Here is a 21,518-nt window from a genome sequence, read left to right as displayed (position 1 = left end):
CATTTAATTCCAGTACAGTTACCATAAAGTGTTATATTAGTTTCAGGTGTATAGTGTACTGATTCACCACTCATTGCTCATCACGACAAGCATGCTCGCTCCTTAATCCCGCTTGTTAGTGTTAACTCATTTTTTCTGTTGGGGATAGTGTCAAATTTTTATTGCTATGTTTCTTATACATTTTAAAGATGAATCCGCTGTCAACTCTGAACATTGCAAAATGTCTTTTCTCTTCACATCATCTATTAGCTTTGTTCATGATACCCTTTGTTGAATAGAATAATCAGTTTAGTCTTGGGCTTGGTGGATGGTGGTACCATTTACTGACACGCTGAAAGTGGGGTGGGGAAGAGGATGGGCTGTGGGTAGGAACTAGGGTTGATTCAGCTGTGTTAAGTCAGAGATGGCCATTGAACCTTCAGCTAGGGATCTTGAGTGGCAGTTGAATATCTGAGCCTGGAGTGAACATGAGATTTTGTTAGTCTTAATATTTTATATTGTTTTCATTATTCCTTGAAGATTTTTCCTTCCTTTATTTTTTTAAGACTTGGAGCCGTGTTGTTTAAAGTTATGGATAAAATCTTTGGTTAAGAAATTGAATTTGAAGTTACTTTTATTTGTATCCTAATAGTAATTTTTGCTGCATATTGAATTTTGACCATAATTTTATTTTTTTCTAATCCCAAATATTTCATCTGTGTAGAGTTGTTGTACAGTTCTAGCCCTACTCACCCTCTGCCCCTCTAACTCTCCTGGCGTGATTCAAGGGCTCTCTGGGTGTATTTCATAGAACATTTACTATTCACCGTATAAATGATTTTTCCTCCATTTCACATTGAAGTCATAAGAAATAACTCAAGGTGACTCTCATCTTCAAATTGAATATGAAAATAGTTTTTAAGCAAACCTATAATACATTCATGGGATTTAGTTATCAGGTACTGACTATTATAGTTTCAAGACCATCTTCCATGAGAAAAAAAAATGTCCATCTGCAAATGTGCATCTTTTTAAACATGGAAACAGTTCTTACCTCAGGATTATTATTTTTAAAAGCAAAACCTTAATTAGTAAACGCCTTTTTTAAATGGAAACAAGACCCTTTATAGTTCTTGTGAGAAGCTTATCTGTGGCAACTTCTGAGCTTGCAAATAATAGAAAAAATATTTGAGTCAAATAATAATATAATGTACTTTTTCTTATCTCTTTTTTTAAGGCTCACGTATAATGATTATTTTTTGTAACAACACTTGCACATCCATGCTTTTTTTTTTTTTAATGTTCATTCATTTTTGAAGGAGAGAGAGACAGAGTGTGAACAGGGGAGGGGCAAAGAGTGAGAGAGACACAGAATCCAAAGCAGGCTCCAGGTTCCGAACTGTCAGCACAGAGCCCAATGTGGGGCTCGAACCCATGAGCTGTGAGATCGTGACCTGAGCCGAAGTCAGATGCTTAACTGACTGAGCCACTCAGGTGCCCCAGTCATAATGATTATTAATTCTAGATTCCTTCAGACAATTGTGTAGCAGGATTGATTTATTTTTTATTTTCATCAAATAAAAGTGATTTCTAGTATACACAGTTGTATATCTGTCATTTATCTTTTTATAAACTATAACCAATTCATTATCACATATACATGTATTTTAAGAAAAACTAATCATTTTGGTTGTTGCAAATAATATCTAAGAACCTAATTAGGGGATACAGTTATTAACATAAATCCATGGTTTTATACCTTAAAATACATTCACAGTGTACTTTTTATTATTTAGGAGGAAACTATATTATCTTAGCTATTTTTATAGGGATGACATTTCTTTCAAAAGGGGATGTGTCACCATCCTTGAGAAGCCAAAACAAAGAAAATCTTTCTTTTAGGTATGAAAAAAAAAAAAAAAACCTTATATTGCTGAGCTGAGCACTCATAAAAATGACTAATGATACTTCTAGGCGTCATTCATCAGACTTAGGTTTTAGAGAGAAAAAAAAAATCTCATTATCCACTCCATATTCATTTAAGTTTTAAGTGCTTAGAAGACTTGTCATAACCTGGACTTAAGGTCTGCAGTGGTAAATCTGGACACCGCTCCATTCCGGCAGCAACTCCGGGCGCCCCCGGATCCAGCGCCCCCACGTGCGGGGGCTTTCTCTTCCCTTCTGCCCTGGTTCTTGCATGTCGCCGCCCCATCACTCCTCACTTTGTAATGTTGTTAGCATTTCTAAAACCAGATTAATCTAAAAGCTTCCCATTCGGTCAGAAATACCAGAAGAACATATTGGGCACTTGGGCACGTTGCATTTGCATTAACAAGTTTAATCACGATGAGCAAGGGAAGAGCACTTTATTATATTCAAACGGGCCTGGAGAACGAGATTTCTGTGAGGTCATAAAACATGATATTGGCCTTAATTTTGTGCTCTTTCTGCTCTGCCCAGCGCTTTCTCCATCTGCCACACCATGCTGACTTCTCACAGAGCAGAGTTGCTCTGATTTTTTTAATTGATTTTATTTTAGTCTATAAGTTTGGGTTGGGAGAGAAAGGACTGGAAATATTGTTTATTCATTAGTATCTGAGAAGTGGAAGGTTAAAATGGGCTACTTTGGTTTAAAAGCATATGTATCCTATATATCCTTCTTGCACTTGCAAAAGTACAGTATTTATGCTAACATTTCGATCCCAACCTTCCTCATTTGAGGAAGTGGTATCTATCCTTTCAGAATGCATTTTTGCCTGAGTTACTTAAAGAATAGAATGAGGTTGTTTGTTAATACTCAGCGCTACTGAGACATCAACCTTCAGCTCTCAGAAGAAGGACATAAAGAGAAGCAATTTTAATGGGAAGAAAACTGCCTGTTTTCAAAACCTTTTTTTTTTAATGTTTATGTATTTTGAAAGGTGGGGAGGGGACAGAGAGAGAGAAGAAGGCAAGGGCAGAAAAAGAGAGAGGGAGAGGGAGAGAATCTCAAGCAGGCTCCACGCTGTCAGCGCATTGCCCAACACACGGCTCGATCCCACCAACTCATGAGATCGTGACCTGAGCCGAAATCAAGAGTCAGATGCTTAACCAACCAAACCACCCAGGCGTCCCCAGAACTCCTTTTATGCTGTCTCTTGTTAAGTTCTCTCTTAAGGAAAAGAGAGAAAGTTGGGTGAGAGGGTTCCTACAGAATGAGTCCTAATTTATCTCTACGGCATACACATGGCAGCCTAGCTCCTGTTACTTCAATGGCCAGTGTTGCCAAAAATTGAACAGTCCATTTCTTAAGTGAGTTAGACTTTTAAAGATTCATTGAGGATTGGAAATTACCACAAAATTACATTTTTCCAATAACTTTTAAACCAGCTGTGATGTCCAACTTGGATTCGGAAGAGAGGCTTCCGATTTTGACTTAGATAGTATGTCCAAAGCAAGCAGCACTCTGAATTGTGGAATTTATGGAGGGGCTAGGATGTAGAACAAAGCAGTGAAATTACAGCATTTTTAAGACAAATAATGATTTGGTCAGACTCGTTTTTCTTTCACGTGATAGCCTCTGTGTGCACTTTCCTGGTCTGTGTTTTCACAGCAGCCTTGAGACACTGAGAAGGTGATGTCCCACACTGCTGTGTAGACTGGCCCTTAGAATGGACATTGAGGTTGAAAAGGAGTGGTGTAGACAGAGGTGAAATTATATGAAGGCATTTCTTATAAAAAGCACCACATGGAAATGATAATGTGCCTTCTGCCTCTTGTTTTCTCTATTGGTTTATCTAATGAAATTAAATAATTACAGACGGGCAACAGAGCTCGTCTCCTCATACAGGTGCATTGTTCACACATTAAGGCCACCTCCTTTATTTTTTGTGTTTGCCATGACAAAACAATGACTTTGAAATAGCTGAGATTTATTGAAAACTATTCTAAGTGCTTCGTGCCTACTATTGATTTAGCCACTGCAACAACTTTGTGATGTTAGATAGTATCTCCTCAGTTTTGCAAGTGAGGGAATTGAGACGGAAAGAGATGAATTCAGTTGTCCAAAGTCACACCTCCCGTAAGCGGCAGAATAGCATCTGGTCCAGATAACCAGACCTAAGTCTACACTGGTTCTGCCTCCACTGTGGCTGCCTCTCTTGGCACTGTTACTGCAGACACAGTGATAAATATAAGCTAAAATACAGCGACTGAGACTGAATGCCAGCGTTCTCTTATAGAACAGTCATCCGAATGGCCGTTAGTAGAACAATAGTAATGTTTTATTAAGATAAACAGCTAAAGGAAAAAGCAACATTTAATTATTTTCATAGATGAGTAAAGATAGCTTGTTCATTGAAAACCACGTGTACCCATTAAAGATCCTGAGTTTTCAACTATTTTGCACGAGATGGTTTTCAGCCCTTTACCAGGTGCATCAATATATATATCTCAGAGAAAATGCCCAACTACCACGACTGAGCTGTTAAATGCCAAATGTTTAAAAACTGTTACTGATGGTTAGAATAAAGGCTTCCCAGAACATACTTCTTTTTTTTTTTTTTTTTTAACGTTTATTTATTTTTGGGACAGAGAGAGACAGAGCATGAACGGGGGAGGGGCAGAGAGAGGGGGAGGCACAGAATTGGAAACAGGCTCCAGGCTCTGAGCCATCAGCCCAGAGCCTGACGCGGGGCTCGAACTCACGGACCGCGAGATCGTGACCTGGCTGAAGTCGGACGCTTAACCGACTGCGCCACCCAGGCGCCCCTAGAACATACTTCTTAATGTTCCCTGCAATAAAGAATTACTGACATCATACAGGAAAAAAATTAATATTTCGTCCTGACTTTTAAAAAAAAATCTCTTTAGTTTTACTTATTTTTTTTCTAAGTAGCTAGTTGCATATACACATAGCTATTTCACTTGCCACTGTGTCCTTGGCTTGTGTTACAGTTGTGCCCAAATCATACACATCTTTCACTTTTGAAGTTTGGAACAACAGAGTCATGACAGCATTAATCATGATAAACAATCACGAAGTCTGTGATGGTATTTAACTTGGATATGGAGAATGAAAGAAGAGATATTAAAATGCCAGTGACATTCAAGAGCAGGACCTTTATTTTGTATCCACCCAAAGATTCTTTTCTTACAGATAACTTCAGAAATTAAACCCTGAAAACATTCTTTGTGCACCGGGTTTTCGAAGTGCTTGCACTCAACAATGAAAATGCAGTGCTTTTCTTGTCCAGGTCTACAGGAAAAAAGTGCTATCAGTTATTTGGAATCTGATTTATGCCTTAAGAGAGTAGCTGCCACTCTCTGTGATTTCATGGAAGCCGGGTATCAAGGAGCAATTTTCAAAGAATTGAAAGCTGGTGCAGGGTCATGAATAAACTCGGAGAAGCTTTGACCTTCCCTGTCAAATGATAAGGCCATAAATATGTTGGTAATTCTGCTTTGTTGTGAGTACCTGTTCTTTTCCATCATTGTGGAGTTTCTAGGATACCATAAATTGGTACCAACAAAACTAAAACAAAATTTTTTATTGTATAAAAAAATTAGAAGAGTAGAAAGTGTAAGATAGAGAACACAGGAAGCAGCCTCTTGCGTATTGCTCCTGAAGTATATCTGGCATTGGAGGATCCAATTTTGGGAATTTTATAGTATCCAAATCAAATTTAAAATAACTATTTGGTCACATTTTATCATTTACCTAAATGATACTAAGTAAATGACTTTGGGATAGGAAGTGAGATAGTTAACATACAATGTTTAATGCTTTTTTCCCTTATGATGCCAAGTTCATTAGGAAATAGGGCTCATTCTTGCTTTGATGCAGCCTTTTTAAATAGTCACATACAGTACAGTGACTTTGAATGTATGTAATGCTGTTAAGCATAAATGTTCTGTTTTAATGATTGTTATCTTAATTTCATTAAGATGAAATTTAATGACTGTCGGGGAACGTATCGTGCTTCTAACTTTACCCTTCCCTTTCCCCCAGTCGGTAGCTTAGGGAGGAATAAAGATGAGGAAAAAATCAGTCCCAATAACCCACAGAGAAGGGGACAAAGGAAAGCTGGTAGTTTTCCTTTAGAAACAACGTCTCATACTGCCACTTTTTAACCATATACCCTGTGAACAAAAGTAAAAAAATACACATATATGCCTGTTCTGTTTTATGGACATTAAAAGAAGTAGAGGGGGCACAGGAAATAAGAAGGGAAAGGGCCCTGGGGATCTGAAGATAAAGCAAAGCAGACACACGCACCTGGATGGGGACAGCAAGAGATTGAGAGTGTGTTGGTTATCCTTTGCTGTGTAACAAATGGCCCCAAATCTTGGTAGCTGAAAACAACGGCGAACCTTTATTATTTCTCAGTTTCTCTGCAGGTTTAGTATTTGGACTTTTCTAGGTGCTTTAAACTTGGGGGTCTCATGAAGTTCAGTTGTCTTGGATATCAGTCATAGGATTCCAAGGCAGCCCATTCCTATACCTGGCAAGCTGGTGCTGGCTGGTTGGGGAGGTAGATGGCTTCATCCCTCTCCGTGAGGGCCCCTACGGGGCTGAGTGAATGTCCTCATGACAGGGTGATTGACGTCCCCAAGAGCAAGTAATCTGCGAGAACAAACCAGCAAGAGGCAGCAGTCATATTTGTTAAAATCTAGCTGAGAGGTGACACGCCAGCACTTTACAGTACCCAGTTGGTACACACAGCTTAGTCCTGTTCATTGTGGGCAATCGCTGTACAAGGATGTAAATGCCAAGAGGCGGTGTTCGTTGGGTGCTGTTTTGGAGACTGACTGCCACAGAGAACCATGAGAAAAGGGTGGTAGACACACATGAACACAGACTTGGACAGACAGGAGAGGGTGAAGGACTGGGCACTTCCGTTGTGAGGGTGATCGTGCAACACGCTTGATTTGCTACAAACACGAAGACTGCCACCATTACACCAGTTGTTACTGACCACACGCCCGCTGCATCCCCCCCCCCCCCCCGCCATACACTTCGTTGTGCCTTCATGACAACCGTCTCCTTTGTAGCACAGAACCATAAAGTTAAGCTGCATTAAGGCCAGGATACTTCTCTCAGAAATCTCACCGTAATTTTACGTCAAGACATCAAAAACTACCCAGACTTCTTTGCAAACAGCAGTGCTTTTACCTTTCTCCTCTTGAAGACCCTTACCTCACATGTAAGAGGTACCAACATCAGACTGCTGTAACGAGTAAGATTGTGATCTAACTTGAAAGGTGTATTTATTCCTACATTTTGCCAACACAGACGATGTGTTACATAATGGGGTGCTTTCTGGGTTACTCTCAGAAGACAAAATGTCCTAACATTCTTGACGCGAAAAATGAGAGGCAAGTAAATTGACTGTCAGAAATTGAAAGTAATGCATTGTTTGGTTGCCCATTTTAATCCTTTTAATAATACTGAATGTTTATAGAGCATTGACTCTCTGTCAGGCACTATTCTAAGTACCTCACATATCAAGTCATTTAATCCTCGGCAATCCTTTTGTTCTGCTTTTACAGATAAGGAAAATGAAACACAAACATGGTGAAAAGGGATTCAAATCTGTGAAGTCTTACTTCAGCACCTGTGCCCTTAACCACAGCGCTATGCATATAACAGGCTCCCTGAGGCTAGCTCAGAACAAGGATTCGTTGATAACAGCATTTCTCTTAGAACCACTCCATGGACAGCACCTTAAGTCTAGCCACATGTCTTAGGGGCTAGAAGATGGAAATGGAAAACTTTCAGAGTGTTTCTCTTGAGGGGTCAGTGCGCAGGTAGGTAGGTCTGACTTACTTTGTCAATGGATCACTTTAGCTGCTGAGTTGAGAATAGACTCCTTTGGGACAATGGGAGATCTTGTTATGGGGACTTGTATAGAGAGGTAGTGAAGGAAATCATGAGAAGTGATAGGAATTGGGATATATTTAGAATATAGAGCAAATAGGATTTCCTTATGGGTATCAGAAAAGAAGAGAAACTTTTTGCCCAAACAGTTGGAAAGATGGAGTAAATATCAACTCCAATCGATATATGGTGGGTTTGAGGTAAAAGACCAGGGTGTGTCAAATAGGCAGCTGGATGTTCGGGCCCACAGATAGAGAACTCTCAGCTAGAGATACAAATTTGGGATTCGCCAAGATCTAGACAGTTGAGCTCACAAAGGGCAAACTGTGAATAGATTGGAGAGAAGGATGTAGCTGAGACTAAGGGACTGAGCCCTGGGACAGTCCAACTTTAGGATCTGGAGAGAAGAGGAGACAGCAAAGAAAATTGTGGGTCAGGGGGAAAACCAAGAGTGTGGTGTTCTGCAAGCAAAGTAAAGTTGGTATATAAAGGAAGAGAGAGTGCTGACGACCCATTGCGAGTTCTACCGGAAGGTGAGGACTAATAATTTAGCAATTTAGAGGTCGTTGGCTACCTTGATGAAAGCCAATTTGGAAAAGAGGTGTAAGCAAAAGTTTAGCTGGAATGAATGCAGGAGAACTGGAGGCAAGGAATTGGAAATGGTCAATTTCAACAACCCTTTCTAGCTGTTGTATAAGGAAGAACAGAGAAATGGCCCGGTGAGGTGGTAGCTAGCACATAAATTAGAGGTTGAGAGTAGTTATACGGAAAAGGCTAAGCTTAGTGCCCCCTTTCTGATAAATATTTGTTGTATTCCTACTATGTGTCTAACACTGTACAAAATTTTGGAGATATAAATATGAATGAGACATGGCTTTTCTCCTTGAAGTGTTTGCTTTCCAGCAAGAGAGTTAACCATAAAACCGTGTGCTGTGGAGCCTTGAGGATGTGCGAGTAGCCAGGTTGCAGGTTCAGGGAGAACCCTGGAGAAGGATGGTAGAGGAGATGATGTCTGAACTGAGTCTTGGAACTTGTACCATTTGAATATTAACCTGACTCTTTCCAATTAATATAGGAACTAGGGGAGAAACAAAATTGTCCTATTGGTTCCTGACTAAAAATAGTCCCATCTGTTTTAAAAACACTTTAATCTTCTTAATCTTAGGTCAGTCATTGATTTTGCTTTAACTGTTCCTTGTGCACTTCTGGAACACCCAATAGTGGGTTTTGAAAACACAAATTTGTGACCCATACCTTCTAATTAGCACCCTCCCTATATTGAGTCACTAGCAAAGGACAAGTAAATGAATGGGGACATGTAAATAGAATGGGGAATGTTGAAGATAGGTGGATGAAGTCAAGAAGGATAGCTATTCATTCACCTATTAATTCCTTCATTTAGTGCACATGTATTTATTATTTACGATAAGCTTTGGTGAGGTTCTTGCAAAAGCTTAACTTGGACATTGAAGATAGGGAACAAAAAGTAATAATGAAAAGAAGAGCAAAGGAGTGAAATAGTTTTGACAGGCCTTTAAAGTCGGAAGCCTGGAAAAACATGGGAATGTAGTGAAAAGTAGACTTTCAAATGATGGCATACTTGGGTATAGACCCTACACCTACCCGTTACTAGTTGAGAGATCTTGAGCAAGTTGATGACTGCACTGAGTCTGTAATCTCTTCTGGTAACTCTGCCACTCAAGCTTGTTGAGTTATGGTACGCAGAAAACTATCAGGATATAGCCGATACTCAAAAATTGTTACATCACTTTTCCCTTTTTTTCTTTTACTGGAACTTTCTCATTATTTCTTCCAGTTTATAAAGTTTGGTAGTTATTCTGGGGTTTGAAATACATAAATAATTGGCAAAATTGTCTTTTTCTCACCACCACTGCCCCCCCATCCCCCCGCCACCTGTCAGGAACACTAACAACATCCCATGAGCATTGTGAATGTGAGTGGGGGGGAAGACACCCAACTCAGCCAAACATGCTGAACATCAGCCATGCTGCATCTCCACGAGCAGAAACTCTTCCTGGAGTCTGTTTAGATAGGATAATGAACAGGATCCTTCTAGGAATTCTGTCCTTCCCCTCCACTCCCCTGCCAGTCTTGCTTTCAGCTTCTGGGATCACAGAAAGGAGAAGTGCCTGGGGGATTGCTTAGCTAGGAGAGGCCAGCTAGGGGAGAATGTCGGTGCTTGAGAAACTGTGGGGAGTGGATTGTCTATTGGAAGAGCGTCTACATGCAGCTTTTTTATAGACAGAAGGTTGGGGTGGTTACCCATCCAGGCAGGAAAGTTGAAATATATATTGCAGTGTTGGTATTCCTATCAACCCTTGATCAATGATGACAAAACTTGAAAAGTAAGTCCAGTGGTTTAGAGTCTGAATTGAATTGTATTTAAAGTATTTGCTTGTATTGGAAAATAAAAAGAGAATCTCGTGTAATTTAGTAGTAGGCTCAATAAATACTGAGCATTTCAACAACAACAAAAAAAGAATTGCATTTTGGATATGATGACTACATATGAGACCTCAGAAGTAGTTCTTAGAACTGTTCTAAAATTGATTCACAAAATTCATGTTTATATTCCTAAAAAGGACTATTTCAAAGTAGGACAACAACAACAACAAACAGTTAACTGAAAACTAGAGCTTTTATAAAGCAAATGGAGGTATGATTCTTTTTCTTAAGACAAATCAGTGCTTTAAGGTTTAACATACAATGTTTAAATAAAAAAACTTCTCTTTCTTCTTTCCTGCTAATATTTCAGATTAGTCTCAGGAGTAATCGCATTTATTTTCCTTCAAATATTACTGGGACAAAGTGCCGAGGCTTTGATAAAATAAAGAGCAGAAATGAGTGGAGGCAACACTTCTATTCCAGTTAAACTGGAAGGACCTGATGGAGAGAGAAGGGTCTGTGTGAATGTTGGAAGCTCTGTTCTTGGCACACGACACGTGTTATCTCACTGACTTCTCAAAATAACCCAGTGAGGTAGTATTGTAAACTGCATTTAATGTACCAACAAAAAATGTGTACTCTGTATACATCTTTAAGTGTATTTCGAGCACTGTTGGCAAGTGTTTGTAATTGGTGGGTGCATGCCTCTGTCCTAGTGAACAGCTAAGCAAACACCATCTACACAAAGAATTCTAGGTGTGTGTAGTAAGTTCAGTTCAACTAGAATGTCCCTCCTCTACTCAAACTTCGATAAAGATTTTATCAAGCACATCGACCCCTTTTTTCAAGCCTTTTTCCTTCTGCTCCGAGCCATCGATCAATCAGATATTTATTAGACACTTAGTATGTTTCTTCACTGTGCTAGAAATCTAACAGAAATAAAAGGCAGGAGTTTTTGCCTTCAAATAAATTTTATTCTTTTTAAGGAGATGACACAAACCCATTTGAGAGATGCAATGCTGTAACAAAATGCTACACTTTGTAGTATAAAGACTGTAGCCATTAGAAGCAAGTGATCTCTGTTAACTGGAAGACACGGACGTTTTCATAAAAAAGTAGAATTTGCCCTTTGCTGTGAAGTGTTTGCAGATTAAAGATGGAAAAGTAGCATAGAAATAGACAAGAGGACTTGGACATCCCGATCATTCCATATATTAAGTAGAATAATAACATTTACCTGAAACTATTTGAAAATTCTGCCGTAACTCTTTGACTCAGTATATATCTTTCAGCATAATTTGTCCTGTTAGAAATGCTTGCTTCTGGAGCAAGTATTGTCTTTAGACGGTACTTTAAAATATCCCATGTCTTTGGGAGGAGCAAAGAGTAGGTTTCTGACATTTTGGCATGAGGGCACTCACCAGATGGTCTCCTCCGACTGGAATACAAGGGAGGTGTAAAGACAGAATAGGATGCATTGGAAAGGAAGGAAGGAAGGAAGGAAGGAAACAAAAACATCAATACAGAGGGATAGAAAAGAAAGGATAAACATTGATTTCATCAGTTTTGTTTTGAAATAGCTAGTGTTGGGGGTTAATAAGGAAATTAGCCTATCGTTATAGTATTCTACTGTCTCTAACAATTGTACATACTTTTGACTTTTGAATAAACAAACTAGCTTAAGTAGCATGCAGAAGGCTTTCTTTTTGGATAACCATCCAGTATTGTCGTTAACCTTTTGATCAGAGGATAAGCCTACCTCCTATGTCAGAACACACACAATTTTAGCCTGAGGTTATCAAATCATTTCCAAAATGAAAATCTGATGGAGGTTATTAATTTCAAGACATACCATTGAAATGTTCTGGCTGTGGAAATATTAAACCACAAAGTATTATAGTTTTGGATGCTGTGTATAATATTTCTATTCCAAATCAGTATTTTCCTAGGTGAATTTCATGAAATGCAGATTCCATGGGTAATTATGAGGTGTTATTTGAGGGGCAAGAAAGAAGATCTCTGGTCCAGTAAGTGTGGGGAGCTCTTGCTCAAGTAAACAGCATTTCTTTGCTGCAAAACTACTGGGAACATCTAACCATGCTGCTGTGCGTTGTGACTTCCAGGAGGAGAATCTAAAACGCACTCTTTCCGATCTTATCTTAGGAGTCGTGTTCTGTACGGTGGACTTTGGAAACTGTGCTTCTTCCATAGTTGAAAACTCTAAAATCTGTCTATAGATAAGGTATTAGTGAATTTAAAAAAAATGCCTTACATAAAATATGTAAATATATTTATATATAACATTCATTGTAGGCTACTCTGTATAAAACCAATACACTTAGGTTTTGAATTCTGCTTGTGAAGCAAAATAAAAGTAAAGATACCAGTCTTCTAGCTCTCAGGTTGTAGAACTACAAATTCACCGGGGAGACCATTTCTCTTACGAGTACCTTCTGTCACGTGAGCAGAAAATACACCATCACAGAAGTCTGTGTTTGTGACAGAGAGGTAGCAGGTACAGTGTAGATACCTCCGTCTACTCCTTTCACTGTTCTTTCCTGCAGGCTATTTCATTTCCTGCAGCGTTTGTTGATAAATTTTTTAAGTACCTGGACAAACTAAAAAAAAAAAAAAGAGCTACCAAAGGTTCTCCTTGTGTTTAATCAGTGTACAATGGCATTTCATTCATACTGGCTCTGTGTGCCCGAAATCTTACTGCAGTTGGCCACAGGGTGTAAGTTCAGCATTAACAGCAATGTGATGAATGGTCATCCACTTTATACCTAGCATGGCCACCTGGTTCCTGAATCTTCCACTGAATAGAAATCTACTAAATAGGAAGTACGCTTATGTTCTTCCTGCATTTGGTTGCTTTGTGAATGATCTGGTTAAACTGCTATGTATTTTGTGAGATCCACACGAAGATATCTTGGCATAAAACTTGGCATAGTTATTGTATGTAACGATTTAGAGGTGTAAAGAGAATTCAGATGCCTCGTTGTTTTATATTTTTGCAAAAGCAAAGGCTAGGGTGAACTTTATCTTTTCTGTCCGTTGTGTCTTAGGGTTTTGCAAAGAGGAAGCATATTAACAAAGTGACAATGATTTCTTACCCTTTCATTAGGTATCAATTTGTGAATATTTTGCTCTAGGTTGCCATTACAGTCTAGCAAAAGTGATCTCATGATGATGCCCACCTTTAACATGCTCCTATGTATGATTTCCAGCACAGGCGCCAAGCAATATCTTTGCTACTTTTCACTAAATTACAAGTTCATACCTTATTGAGCTTGTTAATATGTTAAGAATAGCCATGACTGGAAAAACAAACTGTCTGATTGAATTTTGTCCCATCTTCACCATATAGAACTGCCTTTGATTTCAGCGAGTTATCTTAGCTCAGAACCGGGACAGAACAGGAGCCTGTGCCGTGATTCATGAGAGTGGATGGAAGTCAATGATTAGTTCATGTGCCTCTAGTCTCCAGTAATGGCATAAATCTTTGGGGAAGTTCTTTAATGTCAGGCTGTATGCCTGCCCGTGTCAAATCACATATAGGCTAGCATATATTATGAATGGAGAAATCTGAGGAATGAACAAAAATTCCTTCTGTTGTTCATTTTTTAAAGATGTCACATAGACTGAAGATATGGGAGACAAGCATAATACTGCTCTCCTTTAACCAAACAAAGCTAAATTTGCATATTTATGAACACAGAGACCATTCATGTATGGCTAAACATCTTTTTGGAACAAAAGAAAACATATTAATTGACTGCAGGCTAAAACCTATCTGACTTCTCAAGTCCACAAACTAGTTTATTCTCAGATTAAAAATTTCAAGGTGTGTTGAATGCTAAAATAATGAGGAGAGCAATGAATATATAGCAAGGCTAGAAAAGAAAGCTTACCACTGTGTCATTTAAATCAGTGGATTTTATAACAGCATCCTCTCCCTGGGATAATAAAACTTAACATGTATATGTGCTGTTTCCTTTGCATTATATGATACAAGTTGAAGAATCTTCTCTTAGGGAGTTAATGTCCACCAGTTGAGAAATCATTCCTTACTTCCTTCACCAATTCTTTTTTTTTTTTTAATTTTAAATTCCAGTGTAGTTAACACACAGTGTTATATTGGTTTCAGGTGTGCAATATGGTGATTCAGCAGTTCCATACATCTCCCCGTGCTCATCATAAGTGCCTCCTTAATCCCCATCACCTAGGTCACCCCTGCCAACCCCCTCCCTCACCATCCTTTACCAAGTTATCTGGAACACCAAATATACTGTGTATAGCTGACCACTGCCGAACTGTTAAGCAGACCACAAACAGGAGGAGGAAAGTCTTCAATTAAAAGATAGGAATTAACTGTATTATTAAGTTCAGAATGTTAATTAAGTTCAGAATGTTAACTGTTAATGTCAAAATGACTAAAATTAACAGGTGTTGGTGAGGATACAGAGAAAGGAGAACCCTCTTGCACTGTTGGGGGGAATGCAAACTGGTGCAGCAGCCACTCTGGAAAATAGTATGGAGGTTCCTCAGAAAACTAAAAATAGCCCTACCCTATGTTGCAGCAATTGCACTATTAGGTATTTACCCAAAGGGTACAAAAAACAGATTCGAAAGGGGACATGCACTCCAATGTTTCTAGCGGCATTATCAACAATAGCCAAACTATGGAGAGCCCAAATGGCTATCAACTGATGAATGGATAAGGAAGATGGAATACACCTATGATGGAATATTAGTCAGCCATCAAAGAGAATGAAATCTTGCCATTTGCAATGACATAGATGGAGCTAGAATGTATTATGCTAAGCGAAATAAGTCAGAGAAAGGCAAGTATCTCATGATTTCACTCATATGGAATTTAAGAAACAAAATGGATGAATACAAGAGAAGAAGAGGAAAATAGAGAAGAAATGGAAACAAACCAAAAGACTCTTATTAATAGAGAACAAACTGAGGATTGGAGGAAGGTGGGTGGGAGATGGGCTAGAAGGGTGATGGGTATTAAAGAGGGCACTTGTTGGGATGAGCACTGGGTGTTGTATGTAACTGATGAACCACTGAATTCTACTTCTGAACCCGATATTGCATTGTATGTTAACTAACTGAAATTTAAATAATAATTTTAATAAAGATAGGAATTAGCTAACACACTGAAAATATGACAACTCAATGGGACACAAATCCCTCTGGGATAAGGAAGGACAAAGAGGTCACAGTCTCTAACATCAGGCCTCATTGTCAGAGACCCCGTTACCTGAGACAGGGGTAGAGCCATCTGGGCCAGGTGAGTGTTCTGCCTTTCTTCTTCCTGAGCCGTCTGCCACTCAGTGCTCCAGAAAGAAGCTATGGATTGCCTGTATCCCCTCTGATCTGCTGCGCTTTCTGAGAGTACAGCCCTTATCAGGCCACGACCCACCCACACGGAAAGCCATCACCGCTTTCTGTTCCTTTGCTGCCAAAACCAAAGCAATTGCAAGGAAATCAGAATTTCTTGGTCCTCCGTTGTCATCATGAAGGAGGCTTTGTTACCGCTTTCAGAATTTGGTAAAGTGTGTTATGTTTGGCATCTATGGACGATAATTTGTATTCTGTCCAGCATCTATATCTTCAGAGAGAATAATTTCCATAAGGGAGAGTGGTAGGGAGAGACAAGACTCACGTTTGTCTGGCAAAGCTAGTCAATGTAAATTAATTCAGGGAAAATTTCTATGCCAGGAAATTAAGGCAGCTCATGGCTTAAACAAAAAATCCTGTTTTTTAGGGGAGGGAAAGTAGAGTAATTTATACTGGTTGCTGAGAAGCAGATGTACACATCTCTGTGCAGGACCTTCATGTGGCTAGCATGGGGTTCGGACCTACCGTCACATTGCTGCCAGTCCCATTTAAGGGAGGAGAAACTGAAAGGTCACCAGGGTACTTTTTTTTTTTTAATTAATAGACTTTATTTTTACAACAGTTTTAGGCCTACAGAACACTTAGCAGACTAGACACAGAGTTTCCATATGCCCCTCTCCCGCTCACACTTCCCCTATTATTTTGCATTCGTGTGGTACATGGGTTCCAAGTGACAAAGCAATATAGCATAGTATTATTTTTTGAAGTCCATAAAATTTACATTAGCGTTCACTCCCTGTGTTAGAGATTCTATGGGTCTTAACAAATGCGTAAGTTCATGTATCTGTCATTAATGGTGTCACAAGGAAGAGCTTCACTGCCTGAAGATCCCTGGGCCCCACCGGTCCGCCCTACCCTAGTGGCCCAATCAGGGAGTGTCCTGACCACCGCCCCCCCGCCCCCCACAGCTCCGCAAATGCGCAGCCTTGTGCACGGAGTGATTTCTGTTCCCATGCAAAGCCTCACGGAGCCCCTTGCCTACGCTCTGCCCTCCCCTCTGCGCATGAGCAGGTCTCTGATCAGTCTGTTTCCTACTTTTCTGTGCTGCACCTTCCATGCAGTGATCGCGGCCTTCGCGTGGACGTCTCTGATGCCGGTGTGGAGGTGTCTGAGGGAGGAGGACTGTGGCCGGAGAAGGACACAGCTATTGGAGTGCTCCCTCCTCGCTCCCGTTTCGGCTGCTTAGGCGTGTTACCCACATCACCAGTTACTTAGACCTGGAGCAGTGTTTAAATCCACCCGCCCCCCCCAATCTGCCGTTCCAGGCACTATTTCTTGATTCTTCCCGAAAATGATGAGAAAATGAGGGCCACTCCGCTTTACCATACCCTTTGACAGGTACTGCTTTGCTCTATAACATGTAAAAGTTTCTGTAACCATACTAACAGTTTCTATGCTTTTGCTCTAAATTGATCTAAAACACACCAGGGGCAGCTGGGTGGCTCAGTTGGTTAAGCAGCTGACTCTTGATCTGGACTCGGATCCTGATCTCTTGGTTCCTTAGTTTGAACCCCTCCTCCGGCTCTATGCTGTCAGCACAGCGCCGTGTCACATCCTCTGTCCTGCTCTCTCCCTGCCCCTCCGCCACCTGTGCACGCCCCCCCCCCCCTCAAAAATGAATATTAAAAAACAACAACCCAAAGATCATTATTCAAGAACAAGGTTAGTTTTTCTTTTCCTTGTAAGTTTTTTTCCATGGCTATTTCCCAGTCATTCCTCTTTTTTGAATTACTGTTTAGAATTCCTAGAATATTTTCCCTATTTTTATTTGAGACTCTTCGGGAGAGTCTAAGAATTACCGGCTTGTATCGCTTGGTAAAAGTGATAAGTAAAAAGGATATTGTTATCTTTATAAGATTTCAGTGCTGAGTCTCTTATGCTCACTGGTTACTGGCACGTTATCCTCTCTGGTCCGGGCAGGAATCCTCAGTGATTGGTCCATCCATTTGCCTCCCTTGTATCCCTATGGCACATTGCCGTTCTCCTTGCTCTTTCCATAGGCAAGCAGGTTAGTGTGTGTGTATTTATACATATATATTTAAACTTCTAATATATATTTAAATTTTATTATTAGAAGTGTCTTATTGTTTGCATTTATTTTAATTTACATAGATGGGTTCTGTGATTTATCACAATTCTGTTTCTTATTGGGCCTTGTTTTCACAATGCATCATGTTGTCGGTTCACCTACATTTCTCCGCATGCCTCTGTACATTTCCAGTGTTGCCTATCTTTTCTTCCAGTAATGGTCACCAAGTTCAAATATATTTTATGTTTTCTTTACATATTCTTTGTGTTAGAATATATTTAAGCCCGCTTAATTGAATTTATGCCTCCTGATTAAGTGTTCAAATATATATGTATATACACAAATATAAATACACACACATATATACACAAATATATATGTAAGTATGTATGAACTGTATGGGTAATAAAGATCTGCATAAGTTTGTGTTAAATTTCAAGAGCTGATAAGTAATTTAGAGAGTTGTCTTCCTAGTAAAAGCAATCCTTTGAGTAAAGACAAAGCCTACTCAGACGTTGAGTTCTTATGTGCAGTAGAGTAAGTTCTCAGAAGCCTAAAATAGAGTCCAAAAGTCATAAGGAATAAATAAAATGCTATAAAAGGAGACTTAACTACCTTTGTTATTATATCATATATTAAATATACTTTTAAATAATATTTTGTTAAAATAAAGAATATCCTTTGGGGGGCACCTGGGTGGCTCAGTCGGTTATGCATCTGACTTCGACTCACGTCATGATCTCACGGTCCGTGAGTTCGAGCCCCACATCCGGCTCTGTGCTGAATGCTTGCTCAGAGCCTGGAGCCTGCTTCAGATTCTGTGTCTCCTTTTCTCTCTGCCCCTCCCCCGCTCATGCTTTGTCTCACTCTGTTTCTCAAAAATAAATAAATGTAAAAAAATTAAAAAAAAAAAGAATATCCTTTGGAACATACTTGTTCAGAGTTTTGTGAATTATGGAAAATATCTTTTTCATGTAATTATTGAATAGATATGTGCCTTGGCATTTTCCCATAAGGACTTGAGGTGTCCTTCTACAAAGACCATATACTCTAAGGATAATGAATAGAATAGGAATGGAAAGAATAGGAATTTCCAAATATTTTATTTAAAATCAAACATTGTAGAGGCGCCTGGGTGGCTCAGTGGGTTAAGCGTCTGACTCTTGATCTCCGCTCAGGTCATGATCTCAAGGTTTGTGAATTCGATCCCCGCATCGGGCTCTGTGCTTACAGCATGGAGCCTGCTTGGGATTCTGTCTCTCCTCGTCTCTGCCCCTCCTCTGCTGTGCACATGCTCTCTGTCTCTCTCTCTGTTTCTCTCTCTCTCTCTCTCTCTCTCTCTCAAAGTAAATAAATAAACTAAAAAAAAAAACAAAAAAGCCAAAAAAAAAAAAAAACCATTGTAGCCTTGGTTGAACATTACATTTAACTTTAGCCTTCTTATAAACTGAAAAATCGAAAACATGGTAAATTATATCGGTTTTCATAATCCAGATGGAGGAAGCGTTCTCATTCCTTGGGGTAGATACCATTTCTGGGCAGAGGCACTTCTTAGTGGACGTGCCCTACAGGAGCCACGAATGTAGGAAGCAGGCTAACCATTAGCAGGATTGACATGGAATTCAGAAAGCTAGAAGCCCGGTTCTAAGATAAAGTAGAGCTTGTACTTAGGAAGCAATGTTTTACTTACACCTGACCAAGTGTTTGACTAAGACCCTAGAATTCTGTCACACAGAACGCGACATCATTAGCATGAGGATTCCGTTCAGTCTTCAGAATTGCCAAGTACAGATAGGAATCCTGGTTTGCCCCCTTGTTATCTGTGTGGGCCTGGACACATTTAATCTCTGCAAGCTTCACCTTTCTCATATGTAAGAATGAGAAGTAACAATAAGCTACCTTATAAAATTGTGGCTAGGATTAAGTACGATGAGCCACGTGAAGTTCTCGGACGGTCCGCGCACCTCCCCAGGTCTTGAGTGTACGTTGACCCCTGCCCTTTCTCTTCACCGTGTCGATGATCATTCTTTCTCTACTTCAGGGAAAGCACAAATTGCATGTAGATACCGGAATGGAAGGCGACTGGTGTGGCCTTATTCCTGTTGGACAGCCTTGCAATCATGTCACCACAACGGGCCTGAAGTGGAACCTCAGTGAGTAAAACCCTTGCCAAAGGGAGGTTTCCTTTCTTAAGCGTATATAATTCACGGTGAGATAAATACCCCTCTGTCTGGTACACACCTAGCCGTGGAGCTTCTGGCTTCTAGGCAGCTCTGTGTTCAGCCTGCCGGCGAACTGCCAGGCCGTCTTCCCAAGCGGCAGCACCGTTTCGTATTCCTCCCAGCGACGCGTGAGGTCTCCGGTTTCTCCACGTCGTCACCCACACTTGTTGTTTTCTTTTTGTTTGGTTTCCACACATCTTCGTGGTTATGAAGTGGTACCTCATTGTGGTTTTGCTTTTTCCCCGATGACTGATGATGCCAAACACCTTTTCGGGCGCTCAGGGGCCACTTGTATATTTTGGAGTAATGTCTTCAGATCTCACGCTCGTATTTTAATTGCGTTATTTTTGTTTTTTGGTTGAATTGTAAGATTTCTTTATATATTCCAAATACAAGTCCTTCATCAGATTCATGACTCACAAATGCTTTCTCAGAGTCTTTGACTAATCTCTTCAGTGCCTGAAATTTAATTAACTAAATTCATTAACTTAATTCTGATGACGTCTGATTTTTTTTTTCTCTTATGGATTCTACTTCTAGTGCCGAATGTAAGAACTGTTTGCGAAACCTTCTTCATGATTTTGTGTTGTTGAAACCCCCTTTACTTTTCCAGATAAGCAGGAATTCTGACCAAAGTAGTAAATTCTCTTCATAATCAAACCTCTGAGGTTTTGTAAGATTAGCTGCTCTTACTAAGTTTTAAAGTGTTTCCCAGTACTTATTAACTGTAATAAGTCCAAATTATACTAAAGTGTCTGATTTGAAAGGAACAAAAAATGAGGTGTATCTTGTCATGAATTAAAGGCTGATTCCACAATAAACTGTCAGGCTTGTGAAACGAGTCAACTCCAGTCTCTTTAAGAATAACGGCAGTTTAATCAAAGAGCTTTGGTTGAATGTCAAAGGGATTGTCTCCTGATTGACCAGTACCTCTAAGGTTGTAAAAACCAAAATACGGAGCCATGTTCTTTTAGAACATGTATAACTCTTAGGTTCCCACAAGGAAATAAATATTTCAAGAAGTAAATAATTTGAAGATAAAAAGATATTTTAAAAGCCTTTTCTGCGAGCCACTGCTGAAACAATTAGGAAAAACGAGAGATATTTTGAGGCAAATGTCTGGAGAGCTCATCAGAATTTGAAAGGATGGTGAGACAGATCCGCTCTGTTGCACGGAAATCAGTGACGGGCTTTGAAGCTCTTTAGCTAAAACTGACATGAGTTCCCATTAGAAACTTTCTGTGAAAACATCTGCAACCTAAACCAATTACACTTTTTAGAGTTCCGTTCTTTCCCAGGACCGAGTCTAGATACTGGTGAGGTCCTTCTGGATCTGGCAGTGAGCTCCCTTTTCAGGGCTGGTTGACGGACACAGAGGGTGACAGTCGATTCTTCTGGGCTCCTGAGAACATCCTGTGACCTGGCTGTCCCACAGTAATAAGCCCTCCCTAATTCTGTAAAATGAAGTTGACTCTGGGAAGGGGACCTTGGGCATGACGTGGCTTTTAATCTTTTTATCCATGATAATGTTCCAATCCTGCAGAAACGCTCCGTATTATTACTTACTTATATGTGTACGGATGGCACTAACTTTTGAAATAATTATTTTTTT

General features: G+C 39.8%; 1 protein-coding gene across 12 annotated transcripts in view; it reads left to right on the top strand.

The window, feature by feature from the left end:
• The window catches only part of TPK1 (thiamin pyrophosphokinase 1), a 351,344-nt gene that overhangs the window by 238,435 nt on the left and 91,391 nt on the right, over positions 1-21,518 (top strand). For 6 of the 12 annotated variants that reach the window (XM_045052932.1, XM_045052935.1, XM_045052936.1 and 3 more), the window contains 2 exons: positions 19,726-19,837; positions 19,930-20,314. In XM_045052932.1, coding sequence (XP_044908867.1) covers positions 19,726-19,837; positions 19,930-20,117 — 300 coding nt within the window. In that variant the 3' untranslated portion in view covers positions 20,118-20,314. Of the gene's footprint in view, positions 1-19,725; positions 19,838-19,929; positions 20,315-21,518 lie in introns of those variants that run through there. The other 6 variants (XM_045052931.1, XM_045052941.1, XM_045052937.1 and 3 more) reach the window with 1 other exon arrangement.

This window comes from Felis catus, chromosome A2 (genome assembly GCF_018350175.1).
Source record: "Felis catus isolate Fca126 chromosome A2, F.catus_Fca126_mat1.0, whole genome shotgun sequence".
Lineage (NCBI taxonomy): Eukaryota > Metazoa > Chordata > Mammalia > Carnivora > Felidae > Felis > Felis catus.
Note: the sequence above shows the minus strand (reverse complement) of the source record. Positions and strands in the feature narration are given on the sequence as shown.